The sequence below is a fragment of the Brienomyrus brachyistius genome, chromosome 3 (genome assembly GCF_023856365.1).
Source record: "Brienomyrus brachyistius isolate T26 chromosome 3, BBRACH_0.4, whole genome shotgun sequence".
NCBI lineage: Eukaryota > Metazoa > Chordata > Actinopteri > Osteoglossiformes > Mormyridae > Brienomyrus > Brienomyrus brachyistius.
Genome location: NC_064535.1, coordinates 22906427 through 22926950, shown reverse-complemented (window position 1 = coordinate 22926950; position 20524 = coordinate 22906427). Strand labels below are relative to the sequence as shown.

The 20524-nt window shown below is 44.9% G+C and overlaps 1 protein-coding gene across 2 annotated transcripts; it reads left to right on the top strand.

Annotated features, from left to right (window-relative positions):
* Nucleotides 1-6814: 6814 nt before the first annotated feature.
* scaf11 (SR-related CTD-associated factor 11) lies at nucleotides 6815-19403 on the top strand. 2 transcript variants are annotated; one of them, XM_049009555.1, is made up of 15 exons: nucleotides 6815-6970; nucleotides 9063-9126; nucleotides 12094-12254; nucleotides 12479-12553; nucleotides 12688-12776; nucleotides 12970-13037; nucleotides 13346-13398; nucleotides 13547-13641; nucleotides 13764-13886; nucleotides 14333-14433; nucleotides 14676-17009; nucleotides 17545-17858; nucleotides 18293-18448; nucleotides 18543-18662; nucleotides 18800-19403. In XM_049009555.1, the coding sequence occupies exons 2-15, from the start codon at nucleotides 9093-9095 to the stop codon at nucleotides 18911-18913; spliced, it is 3837 nt and encodes a 1278-aa protein (XP_048865512.1). In that variant the 5' UTR covers nucleotides 6815-6970; nucleotides 9063-9092; the 3' UTR covers nucleotides 18914-19403. The 2 variants fall into 2 exon arrangements, with proteins under 2 accessions (XP_048865512.1, XP_048865511.1); XM_049009554.1 differs by having other exon boundaries at nucleotides 12967-13037.
* Nucleotides 19404-20524: the final 1121 nt, after the last annotated feature.

Here is a 20524-nt window from a genome sequence, read left to right as displayed (position 1 = left end):
TAAGGAGACAAACTAGACTCTGAGCGGTCAAAACAGGGATGGACTGAAACTAAAGAAGGGCACAAGGAACAGAATGGGTCGACATGAATGACTGAACTGGGGAACACAGGACTGAACGGCACGTTTATACAAGGCTGACTAGGGAGCAAATGAGAGACAAGTTGCAGTGAGTAACACGAGGGCGGAAATGAGAGGTAGGACAAACAATTAATGGGCGTGTCTCATTAGGGTCACGCCAGGGAGGAGACAGGAGGGTCATGTGGACATAGCAGGCAGGACGTGACACCGTTAGTGCCATGGATATCTTCATCTAGGACAGTGATACCTCAGAACATGAACTTACTTCATTTCACAAGGCTGGCGATTTTTCCCCAGAAGAAATAATGTAAATGAATTTAATTTGTGCCAGACCCCCAAATAACTGCCAATTTACCTACCTAACTAATGATAAAAGACATGAAATCATTATAAAACTAATGCACACGAATAAGTGACAATTTATGAGCACGTTACCTGTACAGAGGTGAGCTGATGGCGTACTGGAAGTGGCGGGTGGAGAGGAGATGCGTTTCTGGTTGAGTTGCAGCTCGATTTTTCATGACCATTCTGTTCGAGGTACAAATTGCCTCAACCTATACAAATTTTAGCAGGAATGGAAGATTTCAGTTAAGGTACAACTCGAAGTATAATATGACAGAACTGTTTGACATCCGAGTTAAGAGATGTTCCAGTTCCAAAGTTGTACTGTATAACGAATGCAATAATTGTTCTAATATATGTTTCCTTAGGATATACCATAACTATGGCTAAAATTATTTCATTTTTGCCCAATTACCTAACAAACACAAGGCATAAATGACTTTGGAATTACTGACCGAGAATCCAAGCAAAGGTCAGACTGACATCTGTGACCAGCTGAAAAAAGAGCATCCTGCCATGTTGGTTAAGCATTAACAATAAAGCACATCAGCACTGGTGCCCTGGAACAGCATTACAATTAACACAGTCACCATCAAACTGCATTTCAATGGCTCAAAGCCTGTAATCATATGAAAACCATCTCTGGGTCATAATAATGGGGTGTGTTTTGGTGGGTGGGGGGGGGGGGGGCTGTAACAGGAGCACATTTGCTGATAAACTGCCAGTCTTTAATTTACATGTTCTGACAACCCTGCCATATTTCTTTCCAAACTGGGCTTTGTCTTGGCTGACATGACATCTGCAGGAAGAAACACATCTGGCAGAGATAAGCTGATGGATTTACAGAAGTGATATGTAAACGGATGTTCTGGCTATGTGTAACCCCAGACACGGACCCTAAAGCCCCCTGCCGGAAAGTGTGTTTCCAAATGAGAAATAGTCAAAATGAAATATTCTTATTATTTACAATAGCTGCATTTCCAAATGATAAAATTTCTTATTACTTCACCATAATGAGTGGACAAAATTCAGGTAGGTAACGGTGAATGTAGTCTGAAAGGGTGATTTCAGTGCTCTTTACCAGAAACAAATATTGGACTGCTTGTGCAAGACAGTTGAAAAGTAACCAGATGTTAAATTTATGTGCCAGTAATTCTCTGCTTTGTTTATTTCCCAACTGGATAACTGTTTTTTTCCGTAAGTCTTTTGGGATGAAAATGTTTGATAAAAGTAAATTAATCTGTTGATGTGTTTGTGTATCAGAAACATTAACGATTCAGTCATACTACCAGCTTCAGCATGTGAAGCTGGATTTGATTTTCTCACGGTAAACACATTGCATTATTTCAACAATCGAATGGCATTTTTGACGGGGAACTGGGTGTAAGGTCAAACCAGTCACCCCCTGCCTCCACTGATGGTAAAGAGTCAGTCTGTGACCTTCTATATCAATCCCACAAATAATTTGTATACAAGCCAGCGCAGCATGTTATTGAAGCCACAGGGAAAGGCGGATGTGTCGATAAAGGACAATCCGAATGATCTTGGGCATCATCCATAAACAAATCTGCTCCCTCTGGAAAATCGATCTGACGTGATTTTATTCCGAAAACCCCAGAGGACCGTTAACTAGAGTAATTTCGGCTTTGTTCAGTTTTATTGCCATTGCCGATAATAAGCTATTCTCCTGATACTAAGCTATTATCTTACTAGTAACATATGCATTTAAGTTTTTTTTTATTTCTTTTTTCAGTGTTGTGCTTACAACTCATGCAAATCATACCCATTTATACAACTGCACATATATTAATGTTTTTAAATTATGTTTTTGATCGTATTTCTCTGTCTATGCATTAAGTCTCTGCCTCAGCATGTAGTGTGTAAATTGTCAGATTGTCAATGTTTCAATATTCACATTTATTTTCTGCTTAACACTGTCTTCTTGCACTAAGGATCATTTAGCTGAAGATGAAGATACTTTGACTTATTTATACAGTGTTTATTATGCTTGCTGTTAATTCTGTATTATAAAAACAATACTAAGGATCCACGATGTGAATGAACTGCCTTAAATTAAAAACAATTAACTTAATATGTAAAAGATATATGTACTGAAATGTATAGGCTCACAGGCACAAATCTTGAATAATCAACGCGTTGGCGTCCCCTGCTGGTAAAAACTAGTTAGTGCAACTCACTTCCTGTTAATACCTTTAGCTTCTTACTTGCTTACTTCCTCCTGGACAAGTATCTCACAAGTTTTTACTTGCAATGGAATTGCAGGCAGGAGATTCACAAACGGCCATTCTTGTAGTCCCAAATTACACCACTGTCTGCTTCAGGATCACTGATCACAAGATACTGTTGGCTTCAGATACTGTTCTGTGTCAAATGAACCTACAATCCTAGATCCAGTCTTTATTCAGCAGTTATTGTATTTTAAGTCATGTTATATTTAACGACAGGGATTCAGCAGGATGTTTCTATAACGATATTTCTATGTGCACTATACACTGTAAAACAGATCACATATCATTGTTGTTATAGATTATTAGGAACACTGATTTACTGCCTCTCAAAACATTGTTTGTTAAAGTTCAACAACAGGCACAATACATAACAATTTTTTGATCAGTGTGACTAACTGCAGGATTCGTTTCAGTGGGCCACCCTGGGCTGAGAGAAAAGCAATGGCTTTGGGAGATCGGTAGGCACTGATATGCGACCCGTTGGTGCTCCATCCTCAGTTCTTCCTTGACTTGCACCCGTAACCTCTGGGATAGGCTCTGGGTCCTCTGCAACTCCGAACAGGATAAGCAGTTACGGAAAATAGATGGATGGATGGATGGATGGATGGGTGGCAGGCATGGTATTAAATAGGTAACAAAGACCAGGAATCAGTGCTTTGATTATACAGTGCGATAGGTCTCATCAAAATGATGAACTTGCAACTGGGAAGACTAAAGAACAAGACAGAAGACAGGAGTTTCAAGAGAAGCGCTCTCTGCATTGTCATCAGTCATGACACCTAACAATAATAATCATATTAATTTATTTTCAATAATAGTTCTTGTATCATGATATGATGAGTAAATATGTCATTAATAAACTATTCCTACATTCTGTAACTTTTAAGTGCGATTGAGCCTTTAGTGTGATACAGGCACCTGTCGCATTTGTAACACCAGAGGGCAGAAAAACGTCTTTTCCCTGGTATACTTACAGAACAGTAATTTGAACTGATTAAAAATCATCGCGTTCTGTAACTTGACAAATTGGCATAAGACCTAAACATTTAAGAACACAGCAAATATGTTTCTTTTGGTATATCAATGATGAAGAGTACTTGAGACTTACGTAGTTGTGAATTACATGTTTTCTAAGAACAAGTCAAATGTTTATATTTCGGCAAAATGAAGGCCGACGTGATTCTATCACGACATGATTTTCTTTTGCAAAATGGCTGCCTTAGTTTACGATAAATTTCATGGTTTAAAAAAAATATATAGTCTTTTTTTTATTAGGAAGTGAATTTACAGCCGAAATTGCTGTGTTCTCACCCCAGTGCTGTAGATGGCAGCACGGGACTTTTCTGAGCGTCCGTATGTAATTCAAAAACAAAAGGAGATAAGCGCGACATCTAGAGGAGACTCATTGAAGTAGCTCTCAGACTCTGGTCTCTGGCGGGCGGTAGAAGCTAATAGCCCGATTTGGCTTTTCCGATCCGATTGGTTAGTTTTACTGTTAAGGCATAGATCACCGTGTGACATATACATATTTTGATGATTTTATTTTTTTCCCCATGCACGCGAAAGCTTATTATACATGCATGAAAACTGAGGATTAACCGAGACTGAGTAGCAGTCAACTTGCATCTTACACTTTATTTTGCTTTGACCCGGGTTTGTCTGTAGCTCGTCAACAGTCGTGTTTAAAACTTATTTTGCTGGCGGGGTGAGCCTGTGTGGCTCTTCTTCATCACACGTGACGCAACTCCAGGATTAAATTTAGGAACATGTTTAGGAAGCCGTATATTCTCCTGCTCCGCGTTCCCCCGGGCTCGCACACATCCACATCGACGCCGTTTTGGGCTTGCGCTCCTGCGCCGGCTCGGTTCGGCTCAGGATCCCCGAATCCAGTGTTCAGCCCTGAACTGCCTCCTACCACGGATTTCCTCTCTTGACGTCATCGCTCCATTTAAAGGCAAAGTCGCTTCTCCAGCGCAGCAAAAGCTCACTGTAAATTCACTTTCTTGCTCTAAACCGACTGAAATATGATTCTAGCTAGGGGGGCGTCTTAGAGCAGGCCACCCTGCCACAGAATGCTCCCCCCCCTGTCTAACTCTAGTAGTAACTGGTGCAAGTTTGGTGCATGTAGCATTTTCTTAGCCAGAGTTAGACAGGGGGGGCATTCTGTGGCAGGGTGGCCAGCTATAAAATACACCCCCCCCCCCCAGCTAAAATCTTCTCCTTATGGCCCAACCCAAAGTACTTTATACAGCATAAATAAGGGGTAAATATGAGTATCTGGTGCAAGTTTGGTGCATGTAGGATTTTCCCAGCCAGAGTTAGACAGGGGGGCATTCTGATTTACATAAATGATATGGATACCAATATATACAGTAAACTGGTGAAATTTGCAGATGACACCAAGGTGGTTGGTGTAGCAGATACTGAATTAGCGGCTCAGCAGCTACAGCGGGATCTTGATTTAATTAGTGACTGGGCCGATACCTGGCAGATGAAATTTAATGTCGATAAATGTAAGGTACTCCATCTAGGGAGCAGAAATATAAAGTACAGGTATTTCATGGGTGCCACTGAAATAAAGGTAGCTGATCATGAGAAAGACCTTGGTGTGTATGTTGATGCTTCCATGTCCCATTCTCGCCAGTGTGGGGAAGCAATAAAAAAGGCCAATAGGATGTTAGGGTATATCTCCAGGTGTGTGGAGTTTAAGTCAAGGGAGGTAATGCCAAGATTATACAATTCCTTGGTGAGACCTCACCTAGAATATTGTGTGCAGGTTTGGTCACCATATCTTAAAAAGGACATTGTGGCCTTAGAAAAGGTGCAGCGTAGGGCCACAAAAATGATTCCTGGTCTTAGAGGAATGTCATACGAGGAACGGTTACTTGAGCTAAATCTGTTCAGTCTCAAGCAAAGGAGACTGAGGGGGGACATGATCCAGGTATATAAGATTCTAACAGGTTTGGATGCTGTTCAACCAAATAGTTACTTCAGCATTAGTTTAAATACACGAACTTGTGGCCATAGGTGGAAATTAGCGGGAGAACATTTCAAGCTGGATTTAAGGAATCACTTCTTTACACAGCGTGTAGTCAGAGTATGGAATAGCCTTCCTGATAATGTAGTGCAAGCTGAATCCTTGGGTTCCTTTAAATCAGAGCTAGATAAGATTTTAACGACTCTGAGCTATTAGTTTAGTTCTCCCCAAGCGAGCTTGATGGGCCAAATGGCCTCCTCTCGTTTGTATAGTTCTTATGTTCTTATGTGGCAGGGTGGCCAGCTATAAAATACAACCCCCCCCCCCCAGCTAAAATCTTCTCCTTATGGCCCAGCCCAAAGTAATTTCTACAGCATAAATAAAGGGTAAATATGAGTAACTGGTGCAAGTTTGGTGCATGTAGCATTTTCCCAACTAGAGTTAGACAGGGGGGCATTCTGTGGCAAGGAGGCCTGCTCTAAGAGGCCCCCCCAGCTAGAATCTTTTCCTTATGGCCCAGCCCAAAGTAATTTATACAGCATAAATAAGGGACAAATATGAGTATGTGGTGCAAGTACCATCTCCCCAGCCAGTTAGACATGGGGGAGCATTCTTTGGCAGTGTGGCCTGCTATAAAATGCCCCCCCCCCCCCCCCCCGAGTCTTTTTCTTATTGCTGGACGACTTGCAATACGACTTGTTAGCTGTATTGCACACACGGGGTTTAGAGTGAATGGTGAATTTAGCTGACTGTGGATCGATGTCAGATCATTTCCAAGCGTGACGGTGCTGAGTATGAAGTTAAACGCCGTATTATATTATACGACGACAGAATAGAAGAAATTTTCAGCAGAATGGATTCAACAAAGTATCAAAAATATATTTCAACTAAATCAGTCCCTTCTTGTGACTGAAAGCGACTGTATTTGCACAGACGAGCATTGTCGAGAAGAAAAGCGTTACTGTAGCGTTTTAATGAAAAAGCTACCGTCACATTTGTGACGAATTACAGGAGGTTGTGAATGACAACTTAAGGTTCGAATGTAAAAAAGGCATAATAAACAACTACTTTGAGTTTTTTCAGTCGATTTAGGGCAAGAAAGTACAAGCGAGCGTTCGCTTCTGCTGCGCTGGAGAAGCGACTTTGCCTTTAAATGGAGCGATGACGTCAGGAGAGGCAATCCGTGGCAGGGGGGCAGTTTAGGGCACAACACCGGCTCCCGGAAATACACCGACGGCGCGGATTAAAGAGACTCCATGTTAGTTCCTAGACAGAACCGGGACTTTTTAATGTTGTCTTAGTAGCAGCTTAGCTTCTCAACAAGGTAAGTTGTAAATTGTGTTTATTTTGTTCGCACTTTTAAAGCTGTTGGACACGCGGCGTCGGCGGCCGCCTAAGCGGGTAAAAAGCCGTCGGCTTCTGCGGAGTATTTAACAGGCGAAGGCGGCGAGCGATCCGGGATGTTGACATTTACACATTGCTGCCGAATCTTTGTTATTACTCACCTGCCGACGATCGCTTCCGCGCACTTTGTCGGCGAAATAATCGCACTTGTGCTTTATTTCAACTACGCCATGCACTTTTCCCCCCGAGTGTTACGGGCGAGTTGGGCCTTCTGAGTTGAAAGGTCACGGTAGTTTACATGTGGCACATGGCGAGCTATATAACTACAGCCTTCTCGCCGCTTCGGCTCCCCCGCTACTCCCATTACTTTTTTGTTAAATAATTTTCCATGCAAAAGTGAGTTATTTGGGTGTTTTGCTTCATCTTGGGTGTTAAGGAATAAGACTGAAAGTTGATCGGACGGACGCGCTGCCGCTCGGGCACACGGCGCGGCCGGCTGCTCCGTAGCTTTCCCGGGGCCTGCCCGGTTCGGTGCTCCTGCGCTGCCCCCAAAGGATCCGTGTGCCCAGGGGGCTCCGCTGGCGCCCCTCGCCGCCCGAAGCTCACCCTGCCCGCGACTCGGCGAGGCGGACTGGGGGCTGGAGCCAGGCGCCTCGCCGCCTTTTGTTTACCCTACTTTGTCCGGCCTTTTGCTCTTTGAAAGTTACGAGTCGCTGTTTTGGCGGCGCTCAGAGGGCCGGGCGTCCCCGGGGCCCATAGGCGGCAGGTAGGACCCGAGCCTCAGGTTCTGGAGCTAGTTAACCACTCCTACGATTAAAATAAAAGGATGACCGGTCGATGTTAACTCGGTAACTCGCTAGTTAGAGCCGAATTTGCGCTCCTGTGTCCGCGGCTGTATGAACGCTGTTACTCCGGCTCGGGCCCCTTCACGCTGGAGCAGAATATTTATCAACATCCGGCTTATTAAAGTTCAAAAAGTAGCTATAAGCGCCAAGAAACATGGAATTCAAATAATAGAAAAACAATAACCTAAAAAAGCATGTGATATAATTTTGGACCAGTGTTTCTGTGGCTGTCTCTCATTGCGGGAAGATCTTCGGTGGGTTTCACTGAGGGGAGCGGAAATTAACGATTTTGCTTTTAATTAGCCTTACCCTGGTAGCATGACGTCATACGGGAACTAAGCGCTAAGTGTGGACTGGTGAGTAGGCCAGGGTCAGCAGTACCAGTCTAAGCTGATGTGGCGCCCTAGGTGGGCATCACCACCGGCGCCCCCCTCGTTCGAGGCAAAGTGAAATTGGTTGGCAAGGTGGCGGCCTATTGGACCGGGAGCATTGACCGGCCCTGAGTGTCAGTGTGTGGGATTTTTCTTATGGGACGCTCTGGGGAAGGTGGCAGGGTGCTGTGAACTGAAGACGGGCTTCGGTGAATGTGACGGCTGCAGTGTTTTAAACCTTGATATGAATCAAATTTTTGTCCCAAAAGTTAATCTAATTAGTCTTCAGTTTCATTTGACAGGAGAATTGACTCTTCAAACCACCTCCTACCATTAGAGACCATTTGTATTTTGCAGTTGGGATAGGTTGTGAGTTATTGTAGATGAGAAATCAAGAAGATGATTAGGTCTGCCTGTCCTTTTTTTATGTATGTGGCTAAATCGTAAGTTTTGGATTTTAACATTAATCTTGACTGACCTTTTGAATGTTTCAGTTTTATTAGGGGTGTTTCCCATGTTGCAAAGCATCCCTTTCAAAGCAGTGCCCCATAACCACCCCTGGTAATGGTTAATTACATTGACATCAGAGTGGTTAGCTGCAGTTTTAATGTCTATTAGTGTGCAGGCATGGGTGCTGTGCTGCAATGTCTTGGTCCTTTAGTGGTGTTTTCTGAAGTCCTGAGAACTGACCGTTAAATGCTGTGGTAATGTCATGCTATCGTGTGTGTATGCGACAATCACGTACTGCGTGCTTAACCTGTTGCTTTTCGTTTATGCGTTGATGCAGTTTTTGGCTGTGTTGGGGCAGCCGAGGGGGCAGAATTTACAAAGATAATCTGTTTGTCTTCCCTCACAGGTATCTAGTCACTTGAGGGGAGGGGGGATCATGGTGCCAAAGATGACTGAGGAGACAGGAAATGGTGAGTATGTACATTGTGAAGGCAGTTCCCTGCATAGATGGTTATAGGTACAGAGCGTTATCGCTGTTATTTGCACAGGTAGCACAGGTTGAGTCTGACAGGAACAGGATTTGCAAATTGGGATTTGCGTTCATGCCCCCTGGCTTCTGTTTTATGTAATAAGAGCTTTCGTTCTTCTTTTCATTGGCAATCAAATCAGTCATCATCCTGAAATCAAAGCTCAGGCTTTTTATTAGTAAATGATCTCTAATGAAGCATTTGTAAACTATAAAACGATTACTGAAATGTCATTTGAAATGACCCTATTCCAATTCCCATTTTCTGTGTTCTTTATTGTCGGAAATCCTTGGAGATTGTATAACGCGTGTAGATTTTGTTTTGTACAGCATCTTGAATGTTCTCTTTAGACATGCAGTGAGCTTCATCGCAGTCTTGGCACCCACGTTGAAATGCTTTTTTTTGCTTGAAGCTTTACGGTTTCGTTTTGTTGTCCTTGGTTGGCTGAAATGAAGGCTCTCCTGCATAACCACGTCCCTAAAGAAAGCATGTATGTAAACCAGCACGCTCCCATTTCCATGGGAACGAAGTCACCTTGCTGCATCAGTAAACATCTGTTTTAACAAGTGAGCAACAGTGTTTACCAGTACAAATGAGTCCCGTTGAAAGAAACTCAATATTTTTCTTTCCTTTTTGTTGAACCTAAAATATTTTCTGATTTTTAAATAACGTCACACTTGCTACTTGTAAAAATGTGCTTAAAACATAAAACCCAGTTGTCTTTTTTTCATATAATTAAAATGACACGAAAGGGCTTAGCATTTTTTCGTTTCCTATTGTAGATTGGTAGCCTTGCATTTAACTTTCAAATTTAAAAGCCACTTGTGTTTTAATTACTGTTGATCATCCTGCCTCATGAACGTTGTAGGTTTGATGGACAGTTTATCACTCAAAATGAAACTTTAATTATGTTTTGCCTGCTAGCCATACCCGTCTGCTTAGTGTTGAGTTTGCGCTTTGGTTTCCTAATCCAAATACGTCCATCCATCCATTTTCCAAACCGCTTATCCTACTGGGTCACGGGGGGTCCGGAGCCTATCCCGGAAGCAATGGGCACGAGGCAGGAAACAACCCAGGATGGGTGGCCAGCCCATCATGGGCACATTCACACACCATTCACTCACACATGCAGACCTATGGACAATTTAGCAACTCCAATTAGCCTCAGCATGTTTTTGGACTGTGGGGGGGGGGGAACCGGAGTACCCGGAAGAAACCCCACGATGACATGGGGAGAACATGCAAACTCCGCACACATGTAACCAAGCGGACACTGGAACCCGAGTCCCAGAGGTGTGAGGCAACAGTGCTAACCACTGCACCACCATGCCGCCCCCCAAATACATACATTTCAGGTCAATTTTGACTCGGAACTGCCTTTTGTATGAGTAAATAAAGCAGTCCCATGGCTCTGTAGCAGTGTTTCCAATCTGGTCCACCGTCAGTCCACGGTTTTGCTCCTGGGAGCTGGGAGGGAGCAAAAATGTGGACTGTCTGTGGGTCGCCGAGGACCGGATTAGGAAACGCTGCTCTATAATACCCCACAGCCTGCCTGTCAGTCTTTGTGGTATGTATCCTGTGCTTCAGGCCACCACAAACCCAAAAGCATCAGCGGTTATTGAAAACAGATGAATTGATAATGGCCTGTATTAAATTTCCCTTGCGTTATTGTGTCGTCCAGCACGGTATGCTGTGTCTGAGGATTGTCAGGCCACCGGGGTCTCATTGTACTTTGCTGCATGTAAAGGCCTCTGCTGCCTGCATAATTAACTGAAGGAAGGGTTTTCGTTTGTTTGCAGATCCAGGCATAAGCATGTGAGCGATAAATCTGTGCTCTGGCATCACTCACTGGGCTGTTTTTCTTTTTAAGTTTTCATTGATACTTGACAGAAATTAAAAACCATATTTTTGCAGTTTGGAGCAGAAAGTTATTAGGTTTTGCGTTCAGATGAACATGTCATTGTTTTGTTTATCAGACAGGTTCTCAATTCCGGGTTTGTTTGTATAAAGTGATCATTACTTATTAATCATGTGTGTGTGCACACGTGTGTGTGTGTGTGTGTGTGTGTGTGCGCGTGCGGTCGGGAGGTCAGTGGGTGGGTCGGTCTAATTCAGCTCAGCTTGGGGTTTAGCTTAAAGACGATACCAGTATAGTGGCTGAGGAGGATTTAATGGCTGTAGTCACTGAACTCTAAACAGTGAAATAATAAAACTATCGGCTTTATTCAATCCCGAATGAAGAGGGAAGGAGTTCAGCGATTGTCACATTGCTTCCAACAGGCCCGCACACAGTTTTGCTGGCAGCGGTAATGCCGGCGAGTGTCTCTCATGGTCTGTCTCCTATACAGAAAGGCCAAGTTTAAGCGTGGCGCTCCGCTCCCATCTAAGATGAGGCTGACCCACCCATCCAGCGACGTAACCCTCGCTGTCACTCAGGGTATTGGCGACAGGCTACTGTGCGGCTTGCTTGCCGTCCTGGGAGGTAGCCGACTGAAGACCTCTGAAGCTAATGTTGGGTCCAGGATTGGAGCTTTAATTAAGCAGAATTAAGTCCTGGCGTTTATTCAAAAAAATCATTAAAGAGAACTGCCATATGTAGTGCTCAAGGCATGGAGTCGGCTTTTAATGTTGCGTGCACCTGTGCTTAATGGTGCGATCGGTGCAGTTAGCTGTGGGCATGTGCCACCAGCAGGCACTTATCAATCTAATGGCTGACCGGCTAAATTGAGTGCAGTTGGAAGTATTGTATTGCTGTTGAAGGGGGCAAAATGGGATAATTAAGTAATCTGTGCTTGTTTGCTACAAGATCATTAGTAAACTAACATATTAAGCGAAGGGGGGGAAAAACTATTTAATATAGGAGTGGGTACCAGCGGAATGCGTCATGGTAAGTCAGGGTGCCTTTTCTAGGCGGAAAAGGCCAAGACGACACCCCAGAGGCTGGGTACCTGATGGGCGATGAGGTGGACAGGTGCCCCATCTGCCTGAACCCGTTGGCGCCGTGCGATCTGGCTGTGCTGCCCACCTGCTGTCACGTCTTCTGCCTCCGCTGCATCCTGCAATGGGCAGAGGCAAGTTGCGTCGTTCTCCTCCTCCCCCCCCCCCCCCCCCCCCCCGAACGCCCATGCAAGCATTCCCTAGCTAGTGTTAGGGGGGATGAGAACAAGGGCCCTGGTGATGTTGCACAAGTGTTGGTGCTGCTTAGGAGGTTTGGAGTTAGCTGGTTGCACCGTCGTCGAAGCCGTTAGCCCCCTTAGCATTGGCTGTCCTGCCACATCATGGCTTTGTGTTGCAGATGGTTCCTTCCTGTCCTGTGGACCGCAGGCCATTCAACACCGTCTACAAATGGGATGCTCTGGGTTACGTGATGGTACGTGGAGAAGCGCGATGTTCCATGAACTCGGTTGGAGTTTTTGTGTAAATATAATTACTGATTCCAATCCGGCACTGAATGAGTGACGTATATGGTGTTGATTCTCCCAAAACTGTACTGTTGTACTTCAGATTCCCGTAAAAACGAAAAGCAGTCAGACTGAAATACAGACCTGTCACTTCAACAAGGGAGCCGAGAATGGAAAGGAGAGAGTTTTGAGGTATGCGTGCGACTCGTCAAACATCGTCTCTAAAAACATGCTTTTACCTTGACTGGATATAACCAAGGTCACGACAACAACAACAAAAATGTGGGAATTTGCTTCTGAGTTTTCCGTGCTGGTTTTTACGGCGTCTCCTGAGTGAAGTGATTTTTATGCCAAGGTAGTCATGAAAATTTCTGATTTCCAGCAGGAGGGAAGATGAGAAAAAATCAGACCGGATGTCTCATGGCCAAGTGACTGAACATACTGAAAAAAAATGTAATATCTCTCTTCCCCATTTACTTTGCATGGATACACACAGCTTGCCTGGCTGGTCAGTAGCAAGGAGCACAAACAGAGCCCTGACATTATTTTCACAGATAAGGGATGTTCTGAGATGATCATTAGCTCCAGGAAGATTAACTAGATGGCAGTACAACACTGCCCATGTGTTCTTTCCCTTTAAGAAAACATGGATCTGCGTAGCTATGTGTGAATGTATAATTTTCATGCGGTATCATAATTGAGAAGAATAAGGTCCTCCTTAGTGAAGGAATTAAACTCTGATCTCATATGCCGTACTCAAGGCCTTTCTGGAAACGACTTCAAGCAAGACTCTTCTGCTATGAAAAACAAGAAGGTTAGTGATTATTTATTTTTTTCTTGCCAGTATATTAAGAATAGACTGTGGTGATTGGTGCTAGGAGGTGGCTGTCTGATTGGTCAGAGAATGAGGTCATCCTCCTGAAGTTGGCTGGTGCTGATTCGGGATGTGTGCGCCTTGACAGTTAATGGCAGAGCCCTGCTGTCCTTGGTCCCTGGACCCTTGTCCTGCCTTTCCGGGCCTGGATACTGGAAAGCGTGTGACCCTGCCGCCAGTCCTGTGAGTGTAAATTTATATTGATCTATTTTAGATCTTGAGTTAATTATGATAGATGTCATGTATAGTATGAAGAGGACTCTTCTATGGAATGAGAACGTCGTGTTGGGGTCTGTCTTTTGCAGTGCAGAGTTGATCTCTGCGTACGAGCAGGAGTCCATGGTTCTCCATAAACGCTGCCACCTGGAGGTCTGGGATCGCACTCGGCAGCCCATCACAGCCTCCATTACCGCCGAGGGCTTCCCCTGGTGGGCTTGCTACCTTTTTCCTTTGATTCTGTGCTTTGTGCTATGGGAGCTTATTCATGGTGTTGAAGCGCACAGCTATAGATTCTACAGATCAGTTTAGTTTTTTGACTCGGAAGTTTGGCCCCTATATTTTTGCACAGCCTGCTTCTTCAACTTGTCCGCCGGCTGTATGCGTCCCTGGTTTGTGTGGATTCTGGAAAACTGAGCCCCGTAATACTGTGTTCCAAGCCCTAAGAGTAAAATTTTGTAGATTTTCACAGTTGTTCACTGAAGCCACTGCATTCGTGAGCCACTGCATTTTGTTTTCTGTCGGCATGTTCCTCGCAGTGTTTTCTCCTGGCATTACTGCTGTAACAGTGTTTCTTTCTGCTTTTCACATGCCATAGTATCATATTTCTGATTTTGCTCGGCAGAGTGTGTAGTCATTCTCTTTCCTTGTATTACAGGCGGCCCCCCAGTACGCGTGAGATGAGTAATGCAGTGTCTCCTTCGGGATTTCTGTTGCCAGACTCCTCTTCTGAGGCGCAGCAAGTAGGCAGATGGTTTGGTAAGTTCCCGGGAATCCAGTCACTCGCTGTTAGCCTCACGTTGAGGAGTAATGACACCGTGGGGCGTGGTGAGCTGCATTCGTGTGGATTTATTTAAAGCTCTGGGTTGTCATAAACATTAGTGTCGTTATGCAACTCAGTATTCATCTATATCAGCCTTTTCTCTATATGTCTATCTGGTTTGGGCATTTTAATCCTTTGGGTGTGTGTGTATGTGTGTGATATGTTCTGTACTATTTAGCCTTTCAGGGAAAAGTCTGTGCTGTCACTTGTGCAAAAGGGGAGGAGAAAGCAACAAAGACCACTGGAGCCAAAGGCTTGAAGAGTAAACCGGCAGCGCTTCCCACGCGAACGACTCGAAGCAGCAGAACCCGGGAGCTGTCCCCTGCCCAAGACCCGTGTTCTTTGCAGTCCGGGAGCTCTGACTCGAACTCCTCCTTTTCAAACCCGTCTCCCAAGGCTGGCAGTGGTTCCCGAACAAACAGGAAACAGACTGGAAAGAGGAAACCAAAGCAGGGGCCTGAAGAAAAACAGCGTTTCAAGGGTAATACACGACCAAGGAGAAAAAACATACAGGAGTCCCAAAACAGCCCAGAGGATGTCAGTGATGAAGTGCAGCAAGACTTGGAGGATGAAGATGGCGGAGAAGAGGACAGCGATGATGCAGAATTAGGTCCGCGGATTTCAGATGGTGAGCAGGTTTTAACCGCAGAGAGTGGTGGGCCTACACAGGCCTGTAACACATACGATGGCCCCAAAACCTCGTATCACTGCTCGGAGGATGAAGATGAGGTAGAAAACATCACCAGGGAAGACCGCAGTCCTGATGGGGGGGCGGCAGAGTATCAGACACAGGAAAGCCAGGGAGAAGAAGATCTGGAGCATCTGTCTGATGATGAGGCACAGAGCAATCCATTTAGGATGGGTGACATATCTGATTTGGATGAAGATAGCAAGTGTCTTTCTAACCAGGATCTGGCAAATAGCAGTTCACCTTCCTCTTCTGACCAGGATGAGGTTAATTTGGAGAGCATCCCTACAAACGTCATGTCCTCAAATGCTGACCACGCTGGTGATACTGAGATGCACATTGCAGAGGATATAAATGAGGATATTTCAAGACCAGAGTCTGTAGAAACTGGCTGTGATGTACAGCCGGATGACCTCTCAAGAGACCAACCAAATGAAGACATTAACAAATGTACAGTTATCGAAAAGGCTGATGAGAACTGCATAGCTATAAAAGGAAGCGATGATTGTTTAAGTCTTACACATGGAGTAGAAGATGAGGAAGGCAAAAATGAGCAATCTGAGGACAACATGGAAATGGTACCTATGGATTGTGACTCCCCAAGTAATGATCATGGCGAATTAGAAGCTGAATCGGAGCAGAGAAGTGACAGTGTTCCAATGCACACAGACTCCATGACCAGTAGCCAAACTTCTGAGGAAGACAAGAAACCTCAAGTTCAAGGGGACCCCGAGCAGAATGAGCAGCCTGTGAGCCGGCAACGCAAGTCACGTTTCCATTCCCCATCTACTACTTGGTCACCAAAGAAGGAGTCAAAAAGGGAGCCCGAGCAGTCAGAGGCAAAGTCAAAGGACAGTGGTAGCAGTCTTAGGGATTCCAAAGCGGAGCAGAGAAGATCGAGATCCAGGGATCGCGATCGTGACTGGGATCGCAATGGCAGCTGGTCCTCCAGGTACAGGTCCGGGGATTGTGGCAGAGAGCGAGAGAATGGCAGAGAGAGCCAGAAAAGTGACGAATACAGAAGAAACCGTAATCGAGAGAGGACGAGTAGAAGGCGTTCAAGAACACGATCCCGTTCTAGATCTCGATCCAGGTCTCGTTCCAGATCTAGGTCCAGGAACAGGGGGTATGGCCGAGGTTCGTCGTCAGAACGTGCGGAGCCAGGCGGCCGTTCCCCGAGGAGGAGGGACCGGTGGGCTGGTGATGACAGGAGGAATGCTCGGGAGAGCTACAACTCAAGGAGACATGACCAGGAGAGGCCAGGCAACTCCTCAGGTACAGGCACTGAACCTCATGATAATGGAGCCCTTGCGGAAGCATCATTTGACCAGGCCAGAGGGGAAAACCCAGAATGGGTGAAAGAAAAAATGGCAAACAGCTCAGAGGATTGCAGTAGAAGCAGAGGCTTGAACTCTTCTCAGTGGGAGGACAGTTGCAGTAATGGTGCGGGAGACAATTGGTCTCGCAACGCTCATCAAGGAGGTACTGCTCCGGAGTGGAGACGCGGTGCCGGATGGAGCCAAAGAGGCTCTCTGCAAAAAGGCGACGTAGCACAGAACCGGTGGCAGCCAAGAAACTCTTCTTTCTCAGGAACTTCAAACAATTCAGGGAATGACTCGTACTCGCGATTCAACGAGAATCGCCTTAACAGGAGGACTGTGGAACAGGAGCATCCAGAGCCCCCTATTGACCGTTCTGGCTGGTCCTCTGCCTCAAACTGGGCCGTGTGCCGGACTCTGCCTGCAGACGTGCAGAATTATTACTCCAGGCGGGGGCGGGGCTCGAGTGGCTGGAGCAGACAGGATGAAGAGAAGCCAGCGCAAGGTAAACCCATACGCTCTTTTCCTGTGTGTGTCTTATCTGACAGGCTCAGCAGTTGCGTACAACTGAATTTCCTGAAGTGGCTTTCAGTTTGGCACTTAGAAATACTCAGCTGAGTATTTCTAAGTGAAGTGGTTAAGATCGGGAAGCTTGCATAAAGGTTTTTAATTCACTAATCTGTTTCATTAATAATACAATAGATTGCTTTTTTTTTTTTTTTACTGCATTGATTGACATAAGACTGTGCATACTCTTCCATTTTAAAATCAAGTGATATTTATTTATGTATTATTTTCTTAAATTTGATTTGTCTTAACCAGTATTCTTCAGCCCAGTGCTCAGGGACCATCCCAACTCGGAGCCAAAATCAGCAGATACCCAGTGCATGTGTGCTGGGAGCTGGGAGAGAGTAAAAATGTGGACTGTCGGTGTCCCTGAGGACTGGGTTGGGAAGGACTGGCCTTAAGGTTGCTCTAAAATGTAAATGTCAAGTTGCCTGTGCCTCTTAGATTTTGCTCCGTTTCATTCTTGTGCCCAGAACCCACTCAGGGCGACCTGAACGCTCAGGGAGGTGGAGGTCCCCAGGTGCCCCTGAGTGTGGCGCACCACCTCCCGATGCCCCAGGCCCCAGCCCCCCCCCCGACCGCGGCTCCCCTGCTGCCCTTTCCTGTGGGCACGCACCCCCAGCCCCTCAAGCTCCCCCCAGCCCCATTTACTGTGCCCCACCAGGTCCCCATGTTCCTCCACCCTAGCGTCCCTCTGCTGCAGGTGCCGGTGGGGGTCTCACAGGGCGTCCCCCCACCCCCGCCACCACCCCCTCCCATACAGCAAGCAGACAGCCAGACAGTACAGGTATGAGACTTGCAAATGGGATGTACGAGGTCTCATTTGTGTCAGTTTGGTCTTCATTTCATATGACTGGACAGAAAACACTAGTATCTGTGTTTAGCTGTGGTGAGATTATTATTTATGGTGAGATTGGCGTGGTTGAAATTTGCAGAAATCAGAGTTTCAAAAGGGAAAAAAAATCTGAGAAGATTCAACCCCATCTGTCATGGGGAGCGAATGGGGGGGGTTATTTATTTATTTACTTTTTTAATGAACTTATTACACATTGTCAAAGATGTTCTGAATCAGAGTTATTTGTAAAGCAGTGTGATGTTGTAAATTAGCCTCCCATTTCAAGCTCAGTCTAGGAGGGGGATATCAGAGCAACCCCCCCCCCCCCCAGTACTGAAACCAGCTGCCGATCAGCTTACTGACTTCCTATGTCTTTACTCTCCCAGAAAGCGGCAGGCAGCAGCAGGTCTGGGGCTTCTCTCCCCCCCCACAGCACGGCCCAGGGGGCACCGGGCGCCGCCCTGCCTTCCTCCACCACTCAGCCGCGCTCTGGTGACAGGCATCGTGCTGAGATGCATGCAGACAGCTCTAAGAAGGAAAAGGCAGGGCTAACGCCCGTGATTTGCACGCACGTGTGATCTGCCGTATTGCACACCTGGTATGAATGTCGTGTCTTGGGTCCCCCCCCCTCTGTAGAAGCTGCAGATTCAGGAAAAGGCCATCCATGAAGTGAAAATGGCCATCAAACCCTACTACCAAAACAAGGATATTACCAAGGAGGAGTATAAGGAAATAGTGCGAAAAGCAGTGGAGAAGGTGAGTGCAGAAGGGCCTATTGTGGTGATAGGTGAAATATTGCTTTTGTGTTCTTGCAGAACATTCCAGAATTTTTCAGTAAGACTGGCAGCAAACTGATGTTAAAAATGAATGGCCATATTTTGCTTTCATCTCAGGTTTGCCATAGCAAAAGTGGAGAGGTGAATTCCGCTAAGGTGGCAAACCTGGTCAAGGCCTACGTCGACAAATACAAGCATGGACGCAAGAAGTCTGACGAACTTAAGTTCTGAACGAGTTTCCCTCCGACCATTCTGAGAAGTGCAATTTCCACCAGCTGTATGTTGATATCCATGTCTTTTGATATCTCCTACCTTAATGAATAAAGATTTTCTATAGAGTTCATATTTTGTTTAAAAATTATCAAATTGTAAATTATAGTATTAAAACACTTTATTTTAAATAGATATGGTGAATTGGGAACTGCTGTATTTCTCTGCCCCCTCACCCCCCCCCCCCCCCATAGTAGCTTGATTATTGATTAGCGAGTCATGCCTGTGTGTCTTGGTTTATTAGGATTTGTACAAAATAGCAATGATTGCGCTGGTAGCTGATTCATACAGGAGCCGTTTAATCCTCCATTAACTTTAGACTTAAGTTACTGGCTTTTTTATGAACTGTAATCCTCACTCAGAATGTTATTCCCTTACAATGTCTCCCAGATGTGCTGTGTGAATGCTTATGTGATCCATAGAGCAATTAAATAATTCATCTGCTGTCTTATGTACATTTGTCACTGACCGATGGTGTTCGACAGTTACATTTGGAACCAACTCACCTTCACGTTGCTTAGCTGATGGTTGTAATTAAAGCATCATGTCTACACAGCTGGATAGTTTTACTACTATTTCCAGGGAATTTCAGGTTGCAAGCCCATGTCCTTATGGATACATTATCTATTTACCCGGGCAGCTTGCTGGTGGAGAAAACCCCTTACGTGATGAACTGGGTCACTCAAGCCTCATGAGATTGTCAGACATGGGGACCGGTTCCTGCGTTTACAAAGATTTTAAGAACCTCTCTTTTAAAGATGGGCTTTATTGGTGTTACTCAAAATGTACAAACTTTGTGGAAAAAGTAAAATTTTCAATACAAAAAATATCTTCACAACAGCCTGACCATGTCCAGGCTGCTGTGCTAACCTATAGCGAATAAATGTAGACACTTCCAACTGTTGATAGAGAAAAGACCTCAATCTCACACAGCCAGTTAACTGTTAAGAGTTCAACATAAAAAAAGGACAAAAAAAAAGGTTCAGTCTTTTATTTAAAAACTATAAACAGTCACCAAAGTAAATAAAGGCAATCTAACAGACTGTTAGGTCTATTCATATCGCACACCCTACTGACACAGCAGAAATGGTGGAGGGTCAAAGATCCCCATTCATATGCTAATAGAACAGGCAGTTATGTCACACACAACACACTGTATAGGAGACAGTCTGGGGATAGGCCGGAATGTGGCATGGTAGTAAGAATGAAAAAACAAAAAAAAAAATAGTATACTAAAACTCCACACTATATTAAGATAGAAAAGGTCGTGAAGAAAATATCATACCTGCACAAAAAAGCAAATATAACACAGGAGTAAACCTGTATAAAACTCCATGTATTTAAACCAATTTACAAATACAAAAAGAATTTTGTTCAAGCATTGAGCTTGTACAATGACAAACTTTTACAATGGATACATGTTAGGGGGGGGAAAAATATCTTGAATAGTTTTTCTTCTACAAAAATGACAAGATATATTATTCCATACTCTTTCAGCCAGCAAAATGAGTCCTACAAGGTATATTATACAAAAAAAAAAGTTCCACAAAAACCATCCCCCCCCTCACCCCC

Excerpts from the sequence above, each read along its gene's own strand:
- scaf11 (XM_049009554.1), top strand. The coding sequence starts at position 9,093 with ATGGTGCCAAAGATGACTGAGGAGACAGGAAATG. Across the intron at positions 13,038-13,345 it reads TGAACATACTGAAAAAAAAT|GCCTTTCTGGAAACGACTTC; the intron begins GTAATATCTCTC and ends GCCGTACTCAAG. Across the intron at positions 18,449-18,542 it reads ACAGCTCTAAGAAGGAAAAG|AAGCTGCAGATTCAGGAAAA; the intron begins GCAGGGCTAACG and ends CCCCCTCTGTAG.